Here is a 21,489-nt window from a genome sequence, read left to right as displayed (position 1 = left end):
AATCATACTCTTGGCACTTTTGAAGACAATCTCAACTTTCTAATCTTCCCTTAATTGCATAAATATGTAATGTTGTGTTCTCTTTAAAAGGAAATGGAGCTGGTGGACTTTCATGGATATTTCCATCAGTAATACTAGTTTTGCCCAATTGTTCTGGCAAACTATCGTTTTAAAATTATAACAAACGTTTTAGTTTTCACCTAAGTAGCCTCTGGTATTATCGCTCCCCAACAAAGATTTTGTACAAGGTAGTAGTATTGAAGACTATTTATATATTACTTCTGAATGGGTGAACATGTTGGACAAATAAAAACATACAGAGATAATATGATAGTGAAGATTGATATGGTGAACATGCTGGAAAAAAAACATTTGGAGGTAACACGTCACTGAAGATTGATATGGTAAACATGTTGGACCAAAATAAGCATTTGGAGGTAACATGACACCGAAGATTGATATTGTGAAGCGTTTTATACTTTTGATTCAGATTTCCTCCTTAAATGTTTTTATACCTTTTAGATTGGAAAATCCAAAACTTGTTCTTAGATTTTGATAAATATTTTGGATCATTCAATTCAGAATACAACATTTTATTACGGATTGGATTGACCAATTTGAAACATTTCTATAGATCTGAGAACACATCCCAATCCAAAAGATATAAATAAATTTCAAATTATTCTAGATTGTGTAATCAGATAGATGTTTGGATTAACAATCTCTAATATAATCAAAACTACACCAGAACTTATACCAGAAATGAAAAAACTCACCATAAATGTGCACCTCCAACCATCCCCACCATGACAAACAACTACGAACCACCATGAACTACCTTGCAACTCACGATGAAAGCAACCACCACAGTGGCCTTCTCCAATTTCTTCATGTACTTACCCCACTCACATCCACAACGAAAACTCCATAAAATGGCAAATTCTTCCTGCACCATATCAATTTTAACCTCCATCATATCAATTTTTTAAATTTTCAAAACTACCATCCTGCACCATATCAATTTTTTAAATTTTCAAAACTACCATCCTGTACCATATCAATTTTTTAAATTTTCAAAACTACCCTTATTCCAAATTGAAAAATCCAAAATAATAATTATAATTGAGAAATAAAAAAAATACATGCTGGAAAAAAAAAACACAAAACTAAAAATACATTATGAATAAAAAATTTCAGAATTCAAAAATATGTTCCGAAAATTGAAATCCAAAATATTTCAGATAAAAGTTTCAAAAATAATTTTTCCATTTTTGTGTAAGGTTATTTTCGTCATTTAAGAGAGGTATTTTTTTATCATTTTCTATAGTGATTGGGTGCATGTTGAAATTGATATGGTGGAGGGAGAAATTGCCCCATAAAATTGAACTATTTTATGTAAGGGTATTTTTGAAATTAAAGAAGTTGTGGGGTGCCAAAAGAAGGTATTGAGGTGCGGGAAGAAATAGCCTTTTTTAAGTCACTCATCTTAGTTTAATGATAATTTTTAGCTTGTTGATCATACATAGTGTTATTACAGGAGTGTTAACCTAATTGGGATCGTCTTTTTGCACCATAACATTAACATAAACATAAACACAGAAAATTACAACATTAACATAAACATGAAATTTTCTTGTTGATATTAAATTATCTAATTTAAAAAAAAAACTAATAAAATTTCATGTTTATGTTAATGTTGTAATTTTCTGTTCTGTGTTTATGTTAATGCATTGAAAAAAAAATTATTTTATGCTTATGGGGAATTTGGCAAGGGTTACACTTTCAAATGTTGAATCTTACACAAAGTGAACTTGGATTCAGATATCATAAGTAAGGTTTTGAGAAGTTTTATCCTTGAAAAAATATGAGTAAACATGTTTGTACATTTACAATTTTTAGTAGAGATGAGTTTTTGGTAAAGATTTTGAATGCTCTTGTAAAATGCCAAAAGAAAATAAAATTTGACTCTTTTAAACCAAAGTTATTCCTACTTTGTTTAATTTTATTACTCAACCTAGATACCCTCCAGCCGAATTTTCCTTGCATGGATACCTACCTTATGAACACGAAGGTTTAACGTAGGACCCACATAGGTATGTTTTTGCTTAAGTAAAGCATCATGAAAGTGTTCTCTACAATGTTTGACTGCATAGTCAATGGTGCAGTGCATCAGAAACAGAAAATAGAGAGAGCAAGTGTATCTGCATAGTTTTGTTTTTACTCTTTCACCCATCATCACGTATTCCTCTTTTCTCACCTCCTTAACCCACCTTCTTGCTACACACCTTTGCATCTTTGACAGCTTTTTTATCACAAACTTACTCTTATCTGAAACTCTCCGGACTCAGATTATCTTTGTTTTCCAATAAATCCATACACCATCTCAACTAAACCATTGAAAAATGTTTTCTTCAGTAGCCAAAGAAATTGTAAACACCACTAAATAAATATGATTCCTTGGATTGAACACTTGGCAGTCTCATAGTTACATAACTCTCTCAGTAACACAGTATAAAGACTAGTAATTTCGTAATTACACTCTTGATAATCTGATGAACTGTGTATCAAATTAACTGCATCACATATGACACAGGATATCTTTCAAAGGAGGTCTAGTTATGATGATGTAAAAAGTGATGAATTGTGTACCTACACAAACTACAAACTTGTGCCTTTATGACATACTTCATCATCAAAGGTGGTAAAGGTATAAATACTTAAATCACTACATTACGTTCAAAAGGCCAAATACTTTTCAAAGTATTTTAATAATCATGTAAAAAAGTCATGAATAATTTAACAAACTTGTACCTGTATCACATACCTCCGTGATAAAGATAAATATGCAGTACCTGCTATGTGGTAAAGGTATTTGTAGGTAATCACAAGATTATTACAAAACCTTTACCATATACCTGGTAACTATGGTCAGTTTTCTCACTTAAGCACACAACACCTTCCTTATTTCAAATTTCCAACCTTTCCAACAACTGTGTTGTTGGGTCTTACCTACAATTCCTTTTGTCTTTTACCACATCACTTCTGGCATACACTCTCTCTTGCTTGCCTCCCTCTTTTGTATATAACACTATGATTATGCAAAGAAAGAAAAGAGAAGCACTCAATGAATCACGCAGGCTGCTTATTTGATAACACTAGCTTGTCCTGGAGAAAGAGCATCAGGAGATCATCTACGAACAAGCATGGGAGAAGCTGCAAGTTCAGGATTCCTTGGCGGTCTGAATTGTCCCCCATTGAGTTTCTGAAGGTTATTGCAGATAAAGTGACAAAAGCTATATGCTTGAGGTCTGTGAGAAAATCTTCTAACCGAGGTTCCTCTTCCCACGGAAGATCTAAACCAATTGGAGTATCTATTGATTATTATAGGACAGAAGCTGTGGAGGACTGCATTGAGTTCATCCACACCTCCTTCTCCAGATCAAATTCAGTAACCGCAACACCGGGAGAAGATTTTTCACATACTTTTTTGAAAAACATTCAATCATAGACTGTTTGATTGATACATATGTATTGTCTGTCTCTTGATACTATATTTCAGTGTCTATTCTCTTGAATGTGTTCAGGTTTACAAAATATTAATGATGTCCCCGGAAGGTTATTGGTTGATATACATATGTGTTGTCTGTCTCTATGCAATAATAATCGGTTATGTTTTCTTTTGATGAGCTTCTAACAACATGCATTTCATTTCAAATGAAACAGTATGTGTGACTTTCAATATACTTGCAGTAGTCCTTTCCTTTTAGCATTCATCTTTAATAGTTAACTGACATATTATGAACAATGTTACAATGGTTAACGAAAATCTTATGTTCAACCGTGCACATGAGTAATTAGCAATATTTGTTTAAAACCATTTAACAGGTCGTTTAAATTTCCTTTCTTCTCTGGATCTTTAAGAAACACCTATGTATGACAGTAAATTAGTAGTTTCATGCCATTTTCAAATTAAGTAATGGTCTTACAAACCATCATTAATGGTTCTTGACAATCTTGAAATCTGAATGGTTTTGTGCTGTCCATTTTGCAAGAGATAATAGTGTTACTGTGGAGGTTATCTGACTCCAACGTTAGAGTCTAACCTCAAATTGAAGGTTCAATATGTTCCAAGTCCACGGGGTGACAGCTATTTAAGGTTGAACTTCCAACTTGGGTCAATTCCATCTAATCATTGGAATTTGACAACATTCCCTGAATTGCAAGTTAACATTTTGAAACCATTAACAAACTAAACAGAATATAATCGTTTATTTTCTTGAAAGTATCACCTACATCACAGACCGACAACAATATGATGTTTAAGCTTATCATAAGGTCATTTAGAATGAAATATTAATACTTTGTATTTGATTTCATTGAATGTTCATCTTGGCTGCAAATTCTATAAACTCTGCCTTTTCTGTTGTAAAAAACACAAGGAAATTGGGTGAGCTAGTCCTTGTATGTTGTCACACACTACTTCACACTTTATCTCCTTTCCTTGTCACCCCTCATGATGAATGAAGTTTTTCTATTCAAAGTATTGGTGTTCAATCTCAAGTCAATTGAGATGACATCACATCAATAACTTACGACTCGAAAGATTAAAAGAGTTAAAAGAAAAAGATATATATAATGATTTGGGATTATAATGAGAATTTGTAACTTAAAAGATATATATAAGTGAAGTAAATAACCAAAAAACTCAAAATATAACTAAATTGTCAACAGATTGTACCTGGACTGGATGGTATCTGATCCAAAATGAATCGATGTAATTCTGTAAATACAATGACCCAGAAGAGCCAAACATAAAATATTCTATAAGATCAAGAGATTGGAATCTAGGTGGACAAGACAACAATGCATGAGTTTGAGAAGACAGGTAAAATAAATGTAAGGTAAATCACTGCTTCAGTTCTTGGCAAAGAGGCCTCCAAAGCCTCCTTTCTTCTTTTGTGGCACTGCCACAGAGTTCTTGCGGCCATTGGAGGTGGTGGTGCCTCCATTCTTCTCCTCCACCTTCTTCAGGATAGGATCAGTCTCTAGCAGCTGGTCTTCCTTCTGCAACCCTCCAAGGATCCAATCAAGGAAACCCTTCTCCTCTTTGCTTCCACCAGCACCCTTTGCAGCAGTGGCTGCAAAAACTCTTCCAGTGGCTGGAGAAAATGACATGATGATAGAAGCCATGTTCCAAGCCAATGAATCTACCACTTGTTTTGGTGATGAGAATTCAGAAGACAAATGGGGTGAACAAGTTTTGGTGAAACTTTAGAATAAAATGTCTATGTGATGATAATATATATCATCTCTTGTGGCTGCACCTCACAAGTGAATGTGAGCCGTTGGATTGAGTTATAAATGATGATATGGGACACTGGCATGAGTTCTCCACAAGTGTCTTATCTTGATAGTGGCTAATTTTTTTGGTACATAATTTTCTTCCCAAGGAGAGCAAAATTATGCATGGCAAGTTGAATGTTCATCCTCACGTGAGGCTGTGAATTTGACGTGTGGATGCACCATATCCATTGCCTTTTCCCACCCCTTTTTCGGTTCAACACTGTCTCCATGCAGTAGCCATTGGACACTTTTCTGTTTTGGAATATCTTCTTGCACCCCCTTGTTTTCATCTTTGCACTATAACATAAACACTGACATGAAAATTGATACGATATGAATATGGACACGGAGATACGTATAATCTCTATAAAGTAGGATACAGATCTATATATTATATAATTATGAATTATAAATTGATAATAAAGATTTATGTGTACAAATATATTTAAGTTTTTTTAGTAGGAAGATCTCTCATAGCTAGTTCAAAAGAATTTGTTCCTTATTTCTATAATCATAATATACAATAAGTTTGAGTTTTTAAAAAATTAATATATATATTTTTTTAAATTATGTTAGAATTGTCAAAAATTCAACAAATATATTTTGAATTGAACATTTTTCTACAAGTATCATATGAATATCAGTGTCCAATAAATATGTTTGACACGGACACTCGTTCGAGGGTCATACACCCATGTGAGTGGTAAAACACCTCTTTATCCATAATGAAAAAAATAAATAAAACCATTTCTTCTTCTTTCCCACACTTTTTCAACTGCGCGTTCTTCTCCATAGTAGTTGCACCCGCTCTTCTCCTCATGCTTGCGTTTTTTTGTTGGTTCAAAATTTTAAAAAAAAATGTAAATCGAAAACTCACCCAAAATGCAATGCAACACCACCACCTACCACCACCACCAAACAGCAACACCATCCACCAATCACCACTAAGCACCATCAACCACCATAGATGGATAACACCACAACCTTCACAACAAACTGATCACTTTATCACACACCAATGCCTAAATTAACTTCTACAAGGGTAATTTTGGTATTTTGGGAAGTATAAGGTGCAGAATGAAACACATAGGAGTGCAGAAAGCATTTGCCTTCTGTTTTTGGTGACAAACCACTGGGCACTTGAAAATGGGCCTCCATTAACATGAGGTTTTGTCTCTTTCTCACTACATATTTTTCTTTTTACACCTTGCTATTTTGTAAAATTTCACCTTCGTCTTTTTCTTTTTTTAAAGCATATCATCATTCTGAATTACACACTCCTATAATGTATAATCCCAAGTCAGGAATACCTCTCCTTTCCTTATTCCAAAATATTGTTAATATGTTTTGGATAACATTTTTCGTAACATCTCAAGGATTTCAAAAGGGTATTTTTTGCATCAAATATATTAATGTGAAAAAAAGAGTATGGAGGTGTAGGAAGAAATTTCCTCTTTTAATTGATGACCCTTAGCCCATTAGCCTATGTCCATTTGTCTCTGACTGCTTACTTTTGAGTACAAACCAGAAAGGAGAAAGTGTTTAGGTTCTTTCTTTTTATATGTACCTAAGATTTTTAAATCCTCAACTTCGGTTTAAATAATTGGGGTTTCAGAGCATATGTGCGATATAAATTGTTTAAGTAGTTCAGTAACTAGAAATTCAGCATAAATTTAATGAAATAGGAAGGATTTTACAGGAAATAAAGTTAGGATTTTAATGAAATATAATTTTTTTACATTATTTTAATTTTAAGTAAAAAAATTGTACTTTGATGGATAGATTTTAAGTATATGAGAGTTTATAAAGGTTGATTGAGTTGAAAAAAAGTGTATAAAATAGTAGAATAATGTAGTTGTAATAATTAAAAAAGGTTATCAAGAAACAAAAATCCCATTTATTATTAACCAATTAAAGAGGTGATCAAAAGTAAATCTCTCTTTCATGACATGTTTTTATATATGAAGTGTAATTCAATATTATAAAAATAAGTTGTAAGTTTTAAATACTATATAATTTAGAACAAATATTCTTCAAAGTGAAGATATTATCCAATAAAATATTCTCAACGTTTTATTAGTATCCAAAATAATGAATATTTTAGTTATAGAAATAATTTTTTTATTTTAAAAACAATGACTTCTGTTGTATAATATTTTCCTGCACTGATACCACTTTTATTTTGCTACCTAATTTTACAGTTATACCTGTAACCAAACATAAACAAGTAGTAGAAGAAGTATACAAATATGTTGATCTGAGTTGCAATTTATGATATGAAATATTTATTAAATTTATTAATAACAAATCTCTGTTATAAAATCAATGAAATATTTTTAATTGTGTTCTACAAGATTCAAATCTGAAAATGTATTTAAAAAATTCAAAACCTAAATTTAACCAACTACATGATAGTGAGTTATAAGTTGCTGCTGCTATGCCAAATTTTAACCACACTGTTTAATATTGAATACATGAATTAAATGTGTATAAAGCAGGAGCATGTGGCATGAGAATAGTTGTGTAAGAACATACTTTTGTCAAACTTGTTAGATTGCATTAATTTGAATTTGAGAAACCATTTTGACTTAAGAAAAAAAAATCAGAATCATGGGTTGGTGCATGCAGTTTCCCATTATTTTCTTAAGTGTTTCCAAAGGTTTCCACTCTACACTCAAGAATTAAACCACTATTTTCTTCTGGTTTTTCTTCCAATCCATAGATTTTGTTTCCAAATTTTGTAGCAAACGCATTTTCTCTCTTTGGTTAAACCGTCTCTAACTACTCTTTCTCTTGCACTCTACACTGTATTGGGCTTACAAGAATACCAATAAAAGATAAAAGATAGGACTTGGGCATATTCATTGAGTAATTGTCATACATACGAGACAAAAATTAGGTAAAACTATGTACTTACTTTGCTTTCACTAAGACTTGTTTAACTTATGCATATTGGTTGGAAAGGAATAGTTTAATTAAGATTTCTAAGGAGACATTAAAGTTTAGTTATGAACAAAATGATAGTAAGAATTTGAAAGGTGAAAGGTTTGTATCGTGTGACTTGTGCTTTAATTATTTAATTATTTTTTTTTAGGTATAATGAAACATAAAAGGAAGGAAGAGAAAGAGACTAAAATTAGTCTATTCACAAAAGTCATTTAATTTATTATACGTGAACGATTTTGTTGGTTACACTATCATATAACACATTTTGATTAATGTTTCAACTTCAAATTCGAAAAATAGTATTGTAAGAGTTTAGAGAAAAAGAAAATATTTAAATTATTTTTAATTTTGACTCCTAAACGATGTGAGACTATATTGACTACCGAAACATTAGTCAACATTAATAAAAATTATTTTTAAATAACATTATGTAGATGATGATAATTTCTATTTAATTAAAATTTTAAGCTAAAATAGATAATAAATGTGAATCAGACATATTTATCCTAATATAATAGACCATGTAATATAATTTATGTTAGTCGAACTCGACATGTATTAATTAGGCTAAATTTTGTTTTGATTCAACCCAACCCTATATTTAGCCAACAAACCATTTTGCCCCAGATTTTCTATTTAACATTTTCTAATTCTAAGTCTTGGGTGTTTCTTGGTAAAAGTACAATTTGATTACCTTTCAACTAACAAATCCTATATATAAAGAATCGACTCAAATAGTTGTCAATAATTATAGTTTTTCTTATACAAACAAACCTACATTACACATATGTAATTGCAGAACCATTTCTTTTCTTTTTTTCTTTTTTTGGAGTAAATATATGCTCCACATCTTCATATAATGACTCTATCAATCAACATTGCATAACTCTTCTTTCAATACATCTTTTAGTGAATAACTCATCTACCAAATATTTTTTTTCTTTTCCAGAATAAAAGTACAAACATTAATTTAAGATTTCTCTATGTAAATAGTTTGATCAATTTTCTTCATAAGTTTCATATTGATCAATTCACTTAGACTTCAATTAACGAAGTTGTTGTTTGTAAAATTTAACATTTTAATGTATATGTTCTATAAGCATATAATTGGAAAAATATTATAAATATTGCTTTGGATTTGTAAATCAGTTATATTTTTAGAGTGGTACCACAAACATTAATAAATATATATACTTCACAAATTAATAAAATAATATTTTAATCATATTTAATTTATTTTTAATTTAAAATATTATTATATTATTATAATGTGGTGTCAAGTCTGTATTTGTGTCAAATAAATCTTTTTCATATTTTTATAGTTCAAAATAAAATAAAATAAAATAAATATTTTTTATAAACATTTTCCTAATCTAAATTTGTTCAGATCATTAAAAACTCTTCATTATGAAAAGGGACCTGATACATTTAGACAGACTAGAGTAAAAACATACTCTTAACAAACAAATGAATTAATATTTTAATTATTTTCATTTTAATTTTTAATTTAAAATATTATAATATTATTATTATAGGTGCTGATATATTAACATCCTCAATAATAAAAACATACAAACATACACTTCGCATCATAATAAATTAATTTTTAATTTTTTAATTTTTAATTTAAAAATATTATTATATTATTATAAACAGTATCAAATTATGTTATTAATTGTTTATAGTGTCAAACAAAACTTGTCTGTATTATTAGAATAGATTGTTGAAGAGTGTTATTTACTATGTGAAGTGTTAAGAAAACTTTTTTCTTACGAAAATGACATGAAGTAAAAATATATGGCCATTATTCATCACAGGGTTTCCTTAATTAACCATTAAAATAATACTTAATAGATTAGAATAGCCAATCTAGTAAGCTTTTAATAATCAAACAAATAACTCCAAAACTCTAAATGATTTTCCTTTTTCATTTGCTTGCTGGTCACCACGCAAACACAGTTTGTATATCAACCTAACACGGACTCTTGCTGCAAAAAAATTCCGAACCACTTCTCCTAAACCTTTCTCATTATATCATCCTATAAACATATATAAACCCACCTTCAATCTCTTCAAACTTCAAACCCCATTTCTTAAAACTTGCCAAAATGGTGCAAATGGATACACTCCCTCTCCTCTTAACCCTAGCTGCTGCTCTTTTATCTTCATATTTTCTTTGGTTTTATTTCTTGGCTCGAACCCTAACGGGTCCAAAAGTGTGGCCCATGATCGGAAGCGTTCCAGAATTAGTGGTGAACCGGAATAGGTTTCACGACTGGATGGCTTCAAACCTACGCCAAACAGGAGCTTCCCCCACTTACCAAACATGCACTCTCACTCTCCCTTTCTTTGCCCGCAAGCAGGGATTCTTTACCGTTACTAGCTGTCCTAGGAACATCGAACACATTCTCCGAACCCGCTTCGACAACTACCCTAAAGGGCCGCACTGGCAGGCGGCGTTCCACGACCTCCTGGGCCAGGGAATTTTCAACAGCGACGGTGAAACGTGGCTCATGCAGCGGAAAACCGCCGCACTCGAGTTCACCACCCGAACCTTAAGACAGGCCATGTCTCGGTGGGTGAACCGGACCATAAAAAACAGGCTATGGTGCATTCTAGACAAAGCTGCTAAGGAAAACGTATCAGTGGATTTGCAAGACCTTCTTCTACGTTTAACCTTCGATAATATTTGTGGACTCACTTTTGGAAAAGACCCCGAAACTCTCTCACCGGATCTCCGTGAAAACCCCTTCACTGTTGCCTTTGACACTGCCACAGAAATCACCTTGAAAAGGTATATACACCCTTAATTTTTTGCTTCTGCGTGCTCACGTAATAATGATTTCTTCTAATTTTTAATTTAAAAACTTTAAGAGGTTTCATGAGATACCACAATAACTATGATATCATAAATAATAATGATCATTTCTGATATTGTTTACATTTTTTTATCCATGTAATTATTAGGCTTTTGTACCCTGGCATAATATGGCGATTCGAGAAGCTTCTTGGAATTGGTAAAGAGAAGAAATTGGAACAGAGTTTGAAGATCGTCGAAACTTACATGAACGACGCCGTTTCAGCTCGCGAGAAATCGCCGTCCGACGACTTGCTATCGAGGTTCATGAAGAAGCGCGACGCCGCCGGAAAGCCGCTGAGCGCCACCGCGCTGCGTCAGATCGCGCTCAACTTCGTCCTCGCCGGCAGGGATACGTCGTCAGTGGCGCTCAGCTGGTTCTTCTGGCTCGTCATGAACCACCCCGCCGTGGAGGAGAAGATTCTCGCCGAACTTGCGGCGGTGCTCACTTCTACGCGTGGTAGCGACAGGCGGAGGTGGACGGAGGATGCGGTGGACTTCGAGGAGGCGGAAAGGCTGGTTTACTTGAAAGCGGCGCTGGCCGAAACGCTGCGTTTGTATCCGTCGGTGCCGGAGGATTTCAAGCACGCGGTGGCGGACGACGTGTTGCCGGATGGCACGGCGGTTCCGGCTGGTTCTACGGTGACGTATTCGATTTACGCGATGGGGAGGATGAAGACTGTGTGGGGAGAAGATTGCATGGAGTTTAAACCGGAGCGGTTTTTATCGGTTAAGGGAGACAGGTTCGAACCGCCAAAAGACAGTTACAAGTTCGTTGCGTTTAACGGTGGACCGAGAACCTGCTTGGGCAAGGACTTGGCTTACCTGCAGATGAAATCTGTGGCTTCAGCTGTGCTTCTGCGTTACCGCCTGTCACCGGTCCCCGGTCACCGGGTGCAGCAGAAGATGTCACTGACTCTCTTCATGCAGAATGGGCTTCGTGTGTTCTTGCAGCCACGTCAGCTTCAACCACATACTGCCACGTCATCATAGAAAAAGGATACTTTGGTCACGTACAGTGTAAAGGGCAATATGATCATTTCGTTGTTACACCTGTCAATTTATTTGTGTTTTTAATTTGTATGGTGAAAAGTGAAATCGTTTGTTGTTTGGTCTGGTTGGTTGGGTTTACCTTTGCAGTTGTTGGAAAATGGGTTTACATATTCTTATGTTGTTGATCAATAATATGAATACACAAAATATATAATTATTGGAAATATGAATTTGTTTAAAGGAATATGATGGTTTTATAATAATTATTATTATTATTATTTTATTTTATTTTTGTTGTTGTTGGAAATTGCATGAATAACTTCTTATTTTATTATTGAAATATTTTTTTATATTTAATTTAGTTTTTTTTAAAGAAAGTAGTTTAATATTTTTTGGTAAATTATAATTTTGAGTAAAATATATTTTTTTAAATTGGACAAATTGTACAACATTTGGACGACTTTAAATTATAAGTCTTTTTGATTGGAAAAAATTTCACATATAAATCAATTTCTATTAATACTTGTCAATTTAGTTAAATGAAAGTCTTAGAAACCCTAACGACTTTAACTAAATCTAAAATTAATTTTAAGTGAAGTTAATCTATACGATTTTCATAAAATCTTCTAGATGGTATACCACTTACTCATTTTTTATAAAAAAAAAACTTTTTTTATCCAAAATCATCATTTGCTAAAAAAATTGTACTAGTTTGTTGAAAAAACCTTTAATTTAACCACTAGGAACACTGTTCTGCTTCTTACGTTAGCATGGAAAATTGTCCGTTAAGATCATTTTGATGTGCATGGTAGATACCCAAACTTACCAATCCTATTCCTACGCTTTGGTAAAATTGGTTGTCAACGGGACATTGAAGTTTATATTTCAAGCAAAAGTAATATTTGGTGAAGAATTTTCGTTTATATGATTAAAAGTTGGAATAAAAAAGATTTCATCTTAGGATTAATTAAGACTAGGAGATAAAGTTCTTCAATACCAGAAATTCAATCGAGGTGACAACGTGATTATCACACCAAAGAATTTCTAAACTTTAAATATTGTATAAACATTTTCAATGTACATTTTATCGAGTGTGATGTAGTATTTTATCGTGCAAATATAGTACTGGTGTCTATGTTTTTAGACATAAGCTTTGATAATTTTGTTAACTATTTGTAAGTGTTTCATTTATATGATATGATCTTTAAACATTCTACAATTTCATTAACACTTCTCATTTCTCTTTCTTTTCTAACTCAACAACTTCTTAAAACGACGTGACCACTGATGTTTAAATCAAGTTCTTAAACTAAATACATTAACATGTATTAATTATTGTTATAATGTATTAACATAATAATACTATTTCAAAAAATTTAAATAAATTATTATCATAATGTTAGTTTTGTATCACTTATTCATATAAAGAAATTCATGCATAAACTCGTGTAAATAAGACCAATGTAGGTCCCAACGACATATATCATCTCAAAACCAATTCAGATTAAATAAAAGTTATCAAGTGAAACTTCTCAAAACCTTAAACCTGCTGAAGAAAAGATAAAAGATGAGTTGATTCCCATAAGAAAAGAAATCGTAGCATTCACCGGCTCATTGTGGCATGTAATCTGCAAAATTGACATTACCAACTTATTTGACCAAAAGATGCAAGCAAAACTGGCAGATAAGAAATTGGAATGCAACAGAAGCTTGAGGAATGATACCACATAAATCACTTTTCTTGATGAATTGATACAAAATTGATGTGTTGGTGTGGAAATTATATTTACAAGTATAACTTTAACTTAAGCAACTACAATGATCTTCCCACCAAAAATGGGAAAAACATTATTATGAGAGTAGAATCTAAACCTTTTCCCTTGATAAAACATCAGGGACTAAATTATACCAATCCATCTGATCTTTGTTCAGTGCTCCTCCGTCCATAAATTACCATTCTGTGAGGCACAAAAGCCTAAGATAAATGAGTTGCTTCTTCGTTAAACTTCCCATTCTTCTTGTAGTGCTTCTTCTGTGGGAAGTACTGGGGAATGATCTATACATGTGGCATGACAAGTACCAGTGATCAATAAGAGTAAGTTATTCCAAGACCTTTTCACCAGTTGAAAAAAGATTAAACACCACAGTTCCAACCAAATACAACCCAACTGAAACCTTGAAAACATCATCCCAAGAGCCTGAAAATATTCAAAGATAACTAAAAGTATTATACTCCAGTCTCATCAGATTTAATTGAAGTATTAAGCACAAGAAATTATGCTACAAAACTAACAGGAGGGCGGATATTTTATAAAATCAACAGAAGTTTAGAACCAACACTGATCTCTATTTAATTTGAAGAACAGGGAAATGAAATTTCTCGTAGGAAAAGAGGGAAAACCAAATAGGATGAACCTCAGTTTAACTCATGCTATTGCTTACAAAGCTTCAACATTACGTAATCTACTAAATGTCAAGCCCAATATGTGCTCAAACCACAGGCTTGATTTTATCTTGTTTTACTTTATTGATTTGATTCCATTCTCATCATCAAAATGAAAACATAAAGAACCATGCTGTTGCTCCAAATTGAATAAAAGAATTCTGGCTTAGTGGTCTAGAACACAGTATGAAAACATCACCATGTTGCTAAAATAATACCAACAACAAAAGGCTTACCGAGACTCTTCACAGATTGTGCACCATAAACATATGTTCAATATTCAGTATCAAGAGTAATAATTTCATAATGATCTTTCACCTAATAGCTTAATCTTTCAAGATACTAATCGCTGACATTCAGTCACCAAGGAACTATGAGCAACAAATACTTACCATGCTGCAGAATGTAACCTGTTGCTGCTGTTCCAAAGACACCAGCCAATACTCCAGCAGTATTAGATAGACCAAGCAATATCCCCTAAAGATAACAAGAGGAAATAAATATGATTTTTTTTTTCCTTTTCCTTGCCAATTGACAACTATTTAACCAACTAATTGTGAGATAAATACAGATGGCCATAAGAACATTTCTTAAATGTAGAACTCCAAATTGAAGAAAATATAAGTACAATGTATCCACTCACAGAGTATCGAGGGGCAATATCCTGGTGATTTGAATACAATCCAGACTGAGAGAAAGCATCGGTACCCTATTCAGGAAGAATTTGAAACAAGTTATGAAAGAGAAAACTCCAAGATGCAAATCCCTCAGGGCACCCTAAGCAACCAAAGGTTAGAGAAGATGAAGAATAAGGGTAAATGGAATGTAAGGATGAATGAACCAACAGTTTGCAACTTTACGAAGATTGGCAGAATGAGAATGTGTAGTTAGACTGTTCTAAGAGAAGTTTCAAGACACTATTGTCTAGAAAATTTACATTAGCCAGTCAAATTTTCAGATTGCACAGTATGAACCAAAAATATAAGACACACAAATACAAACAGATTTTATGTTAGGATTACATAGAAACTACCTTCTCAGAATTAAAATAAGTTAAATACAACACAAGAAACAAACCTGACTGCACGTCATACACAAAACAGCCATTGCAGGAGAGTTAATGTGGCTCAATTGAGTTAAGAAGAAAGCCGGTCCGAGAAATCCAATTGTTTGCATTATCTGCAAAGATGTATGACTACGCTTAGAACTTTATAAAATGAGATCATGTTCAGTAAACTAGTAGAAAAAATTTAGTAAAAATAGTCAAAAGCAGCAAGATCAAGGATAGAGAAGGCAGGCAAAGAGGATCTGTCTCTAAATTTAGTGACAAAAAGTTTGCAGCTTTATGCACCTCTTCTTAAAATGTAAGCCATAATGCCACATTAAAGTAAACGGTAACCTAAAAAATTTGGTCACAGTACAACTTAAAAAAAAGTATGTATATATATATATATATATATATATATATATATATATATATATATATAAGGATAGGAAATAGGTCCCTAGCCCTATATAATTTATATAAAGGATGTAGGTCAGGAATTTATCCAAAAAACTGTTTTTGCAAGAAGCTATAAGAATAAATAAATAAAGGGGAGATACCTTGCGGACCCTTGTAACTGATACACCTTTGCTCACTAGAGTGTCTGCAATCCAACCACCAACATTTGCAGAAAGTGCCATTATCAACCATGGTAGAACACAAAATAGCCCAGATTCTGTCAGATTGAACTTCAAGACCTAGATATATGAGAATAACTTTAGCCAACTTTAAACAGTGTCAATTGTTTTCCAAATATCAAGAAGACTACAAATCAAAATATTCTGTGAGTCAGGATATTAACATAGCTCCAACCAAACGATGGACTCTATAAGCTCTAATATTAATAATGTTGACGTAGAGGCTTAACAACTGTACCAAGTAGGATGCTTAAAACATCAAACATCAACAAGCATGCTCGCATAATGAATTTTATGACATTGAATCCTTACAATTAACAAGAGTATGAGATAAATGGGGGAGATTAAGATTTTAGGAGAAAGATGGAATAGATAATAAATTCTAGTCCCTATTATTATAGATATAAGAATTAGAAAGAAAATCCTTCAGCAAAACCAAAAGAATTAGCAAAGCAATAGCATGACATTTATGTTATACTGAAAATATTCTAATGATCATTCCCAAGCAAATAATCCTAATAATTGGGACTATACAAAATTGAAAAGAGTGACATAAAACACGAGGCTGCCCTCTAGTGGGGTATGGGGAGGGAAGATATTAACTTCCAGGTAGAACAAAAGTACAAGCACACAAAATTAAAACTTAAACAAAAATAAAGGCTTCCAACTTGCCTACTCTCCCAGAAATAAATTTAGAGAAGTCAATGCAAAATGGTTTGTATGGCTGTTGAATATATGATGAGAAGCAAGCACTACAAATGATCTAATATTCTCCGTCCGTACTACATAATTTGAGTGGTTTCCTACTTTACAGTCAGTTATAGCACCAAATTTCCGTTTTCCCAGTCCATTGTCTGATATTAGATCCAATCCGAGACAACAGAATATCTATTTTAAGTTGAAGTTTCCCTAGTACTTATATAGGTACCGGTAGCTTTATCATCTCGGTAAATTCATACACAACCTTGTAGGAACTAAAAGGAAAAAAAAAAAATGAACATGGATCTAGCTGTGTCTGCATCACATCATTGAGTAACATACCCAAAAAGATAGATCGACCTTACTTGGTTATAGTATGTTGGCATCCATGTAAGAAGAATGAAAGTTCCCCAGTTGTGGCAAAAATGGGACACTATTAGAGCCCAGACTGGAGCTTTTGACAAAATTAATCTCCAAGGTATTGTTTTCACGGGTTCCTTGGACAAACAGCTGGTAGTAATGAGCTTCTTTTCTTCAGGCCGCAGGTCAGGATCTTCAAGAGGCGAACTATGTGCCTACAGCTCTCACAAGCACAGAAAAGATGAGCACATAAACAAATAGAAAATTTTACCAATAATCTTTACAGAAACAAAAATATCTTGTCAGAAAAGTCTTGGTAAAGAATCAACTTCAAGACAATAAAAACACTTCTATCAAGAAAATGTTTGAGCAAGTATTTCCAAGTTCAATATGTAAGCATCTCTACCAAGGAAATAAGTGTACATATTCAAATCATACCTTGCTAAGCCACACGGAAAACCAGACTGTCCCTAGAGAACCAAAGGAGTAAAATACTGATGGCCATCCAAACTGATGAATTAGAAAGGGAGAAAAGGCCAGTCCAGTGACGGATCCAAGATACATGCCACTGTAGACCAGTGCTAGTGATCTACTTCTTTCTGACACAGGAACCCATTTTGACAGAATATTGTTCATGGCTGGCATAGCAACACCCTACAAAGTGCAAAAAGGCCAAAACAAGTGAGCTTCACATGGAACAGAATTAGCATCAAATTGTATCATCATCAACTGGATAAATAAAATCATTACTAAAAATAAGTCACAATATGGATTATAAGAAAAGAACATTCCATTCTTTTTCTTTACTAGATTTCTTCTTTTCCAAAATAGTAGCAACATAAAGCTTTATCCTAGTAGAATTAGTACTGTTTGGAAGATGTTAATTTTTAACATAACTCACCTCACCAATGCCCATAAATGCTCGAGCAACTAGTAGGAAAGGCAATCCAAGTTTGGCAGCTATGGGAGTGAGAACTGTCGCAACAGACCACCAAATCACCCCAAATCCCAATACCTGCTTTCCACCCACTGTATCTGCCCATATTCCACCAGCAATCTGCAAGAAAAATCTACCCTATGCTTCAGACGCATGGCCTTAAATTCTAAGTCATACAAATTGGCAAATGTTACTTGTCAATTAGTTTTAACAAAACAAAATCACATTTACCTGAGTAAGAAGGTATCCCCAAAAGAAAGAAGACTGTACCAAACCTACAGTGCTGGGGCTCCACTTATACTCTGCAGACATAGGAAGTATAGCAATGCTCATATTTACCTGCAAATGAGAAATGAATGAAAGTTTCAAAGAGTCAAGCCCACTGAAGACTCCACAGCAGTACTAAACAAAGGCATTCAAATCAAACCATATGATCGGATTATTTATTTTATGGGAACCATAATTAGAAGGATTTAATTCAGTGAACCCTGTTATGCCAAATTTTCAAAGAAAACCTAAATATAGAAAATATTTATACATAATTCAATACATGATGTGTTGTATAAAGTCTACACACTAAAACCTACCCAAGATTCCTATATTTGAAAGTTACCATTGATAATAACTATAATCCAAAGCTTATACCAATACAAGATATTATTTTGAACTGCTAAAAATACAAAACCTTCGTCTGAACAGCATAATACTTACAGAAAACTTCTAAAATTTCTTTCATGTTGACACTAAAAATGTATACTACGAGTAGATGAATTTTAGCTTCTAATTAGATTCAGTATTTTTCTTTTGGCATAATTCAAGGTTTACAGTGGAAGATTAATCCCTTCAAAGTGTAGAAATCTCCAAAGTAGATTTTGCCTCCAAATCCTGAAATTGAACTCCTTCTTAGATTTGAGATCGGGACTAATTCAAATCCAAAAAAAAGTAAGAAAAAAAAAAGCTGCTCATAACTGGACATCTCGAGCATAGGTAGCTTGGTCATTCTAACAACAACAACTAAGATAAACCTTGATACCCCCTTAAAATATGATTTGAATCTGATTCAATCCAATTGATAACCAGCAAGCACTTGGGAAACCCATCAGCTACTCCCAACTTCCCATTTCTTTTCATGTTTAAGGTTATTGCAAATGGATTAAGAAATATTTAATAGATGAAAATTTAGACTAAATTGCCCTTACTTAATACCATTTATCTTAACTATTAGTAACAATAAATTAATACCTCAAATTTCTACTTCTCTCAACTAATTCCAATAACAATAAATGTGAACTACTGAAATTCTAGTATTTGCCACCAAACTTATTTCCATTACAAAAGAATGAGTCAGCTCACTGACCTCAAATTTCAAAACAAAATATAAATTTAAGGAAGATTCAATAATCTTTCCGATGAAATTGTATTTTACTTGGAAAGAATTTCCATTTGAGTGTTTACTCTATAAAACATTTCATACTACTCAGTGTGAGAGGCTTAAACATGCCATAATACCATAGTCTCTATAAACAGTAACCCCTAAGGTAGACTCTCATGTCATCTTAAAATTTAAGTTTGTACCTAATTCAATCCTCAAAAGCTAAATTAAGTTTGGACCTAACCCAATCCTCAAAATCCAACTCATGAAGTAAGATTTGTCCCTCACTCACATACATTATTTTGATGACTACCAAATGTGAGATCTCCAAACACTTGCTATTAGCATGCGTAAGGACCTGCCTATATACCAACTACACCGACCTTTGTTGTCAAATTGGCTTTAGTTAAATTCAGTATAAAAATGCTCTTACAGCTTCTTCTCGCACACACAAAATTGCATGCAATGAGAATGGAACAATGCAGTTGAAAAAACATAGAAAGAGCAGAGCTACATACCCTATCCATGTTACAAAGAAGAAAAGCGGAGAAGCAGAGAACCACAATGACCCATCTCTTGGGGAACACCTGCCACCACTTTCCTTCCTCCTCCATGTCATCCTCACCACGCGCCTTCTGAAGGACAACATCCTCGTACTTGGGGGACTCCGATAGGTTCTTCTCCGACTTCACATTGGCCCACACCTTCCCGCCGCCCCTCCCGCCGGCAAAGAGGAGGCGGCTCCGCTGCGAGAGCAGGAACGGCGACGGTGGAGGTGCATGTGCGAAATGGGTTCGGCGCGATAATGGAATGGAGCACGAAGTTGAAGGATGAGAGAAACAGGAGATAATGGCTCTGCCACTCATCGTGGCTTCCTTCTTCTCTACTTCTCTTCTTCTTCTCTTCTTCTCTTCTTCTCTTCTTCGTTCTTCAGTTGCTGTTACTGTGACACCACTATTGATATTTTAAGGAACAACACGGGATTTTTATAACTACTGGCTCTTGTTTTGACACGTGGAGATTGCGTACACAAGAAGACCCCGTTTCTTCGGTAATTAATCATTGTCGGATTTTATATGTTTCATTTTAATTAAATTCCTAATATAGTTCCTCGTAATTGTATTTGAAGTAAGAGGTAAAATCATAAAATTTATTATTATTATTATTACAGGAAAAATTAAATTTATTTTATAATCTAATTTTAATTTATGAAAAAAAAATATTTTCTAATAATTATTCCAACAAAAATTGTTCAAACATAAACATGTAAGTGTTAAAATTTATATGAAAACTTGTCCCTTTTTTTTAAATAATTTTGGAAAAAAAACACACACATATATATATATATATATAATAGAAAAGAAAATGGAAAATAATCTAAATCAAATTGACGCTAGCAGCTTGGAAAGGTAGATCTCTTAGCATGATGGGTCGGATCCAGCTAGTCAATATAGTGATTACTGGATTTTTAGCTTATAGTTTTAATATGTATAAATGCTTGTTTCACTTATTAAGCAAGTTGAAAAAATGATGGAGGCTTGAATATTATTAATCTTCATCATGAAAATAATGCATATTTTCTTAAGCTTGCTTGGAACTTTGCTTATAGCAACAAACCTTGGTCTTTACTCTTGAAAGCCAGAGTTCTTAAATCAAAATACGAGTTTAGAATGGTTTATAGATCTTCCTCTCTTTGGCTTGGAATTAAACAATTTTATTCTATCATACTTGCTAATACTTCTTGGACTGTTGGTACAGGTTCTTTTATTAATTTCTGGAATGATAAATGGTGTTCTACTATTTCTTTAGCAAATATTGCAGGATTATCTGATGGGGCTAGCCTTCCGGATACAGTA

At 33.2% G+C, this 21,489-nt stretch overlaps 3 protein-coding genes across 3 annotated transcripts; 1 reads left to right on the top strand and 2 right to left on the bottom strand.

Annotated features, from left to right (window-relative positions):
* Window positions 1-4,755: 4,755 nt before the first annotated feature.
* On the bottom strand, window positions 4,756-5,290 carry LOC137831451 (uncharacterized). The gene has a single exon (XM_068639132.1). The coding sequence runs from the start codon at window positions 5,188-5,190 to the stop codon at window positions 4,915-4,917; it is 276 nt and encodes a 91-aa protein (XP_068495233.1). The 5' UTR covers window positions 5,191-5,290; the 3' UTR covers window positions 4,756-4,914.
* Window positions 5,291-10,358: 5,068 nt separating this feature from the next.
* LOC137831443 (cytochrome P450 86A1-like) lies at window positions 10,359-12,383 on the top strand. Its single transcript, XM_068639119.1, has 2 exons — window positions 10,359-11,083; window positions 11,257-12,383. The coding sequence occupies exons 1-2, from the start codon at window positions 10,398-10,400 to the stop codon at window positions 12,137-12,139; spliced, it is 1,569 nt and encodes a 522-aa protein (XP_068495220.1). The 5' UTR covers window positions 10,359-10,397; the 3' UTR covers window positions 12,140-12,383.
* Window positions 12,384-13,849: 1,466 nt separating this feature from the next.
* LOC137831444 (sodium-dependent phosphate transport protein 1, chloroplastic-like) lies at window positions 13,850-20,612 on the bottom strand. The gene is made up of 10 exons (XM_068639120.1): window positions 20,152-20,612; window positions 18,493-18,600; window positions 18,226-18,381; window positions 17,763-17,978; window positions 17,330-17,539; window positions 16,188-16,325; window positions 15,660-15,761; window positions 15,226-15,291; window positions 14,975-15,059; window positions 13,850-14,337 (listed from the first exon to the last, which is right to left on the bottom strand). The coding sequence occupies exons 1-10, from the start codon at window positions 20,497-20,499 to the stop codon at window positions 14,240-14,242; spliced, it is 1,527 nt and encodes a 508-aa protein (XP_068495221.1). The 5' UTR covers window positions 20,500-20,612; the 3' UTR covers window positions 13,850-14,239.
* Between the last annotated feature and the right edge of the window lie 877 nt (window positions 20,613-21,489).

This window comes from Phaseolus vulgaris, chromosome 6 (genome assembly GCF_000499845.2).
Source record: "Phaseolus vulgaris cultivar G19833 chromosome 6, P. vulgaris v2.0, whole genome shotgun sequence".
NCBI lineage: Eukaryota > Viridiplantae > Streptophyta > Magnoliopsida > Fabales > Fabaceae > Phaseolus > Phaseolus vulgaris.
Note: the sequence above shows the minus strand (reverse complement) of the source record. Positions and strands in the feature narration are given on the sequence as shown.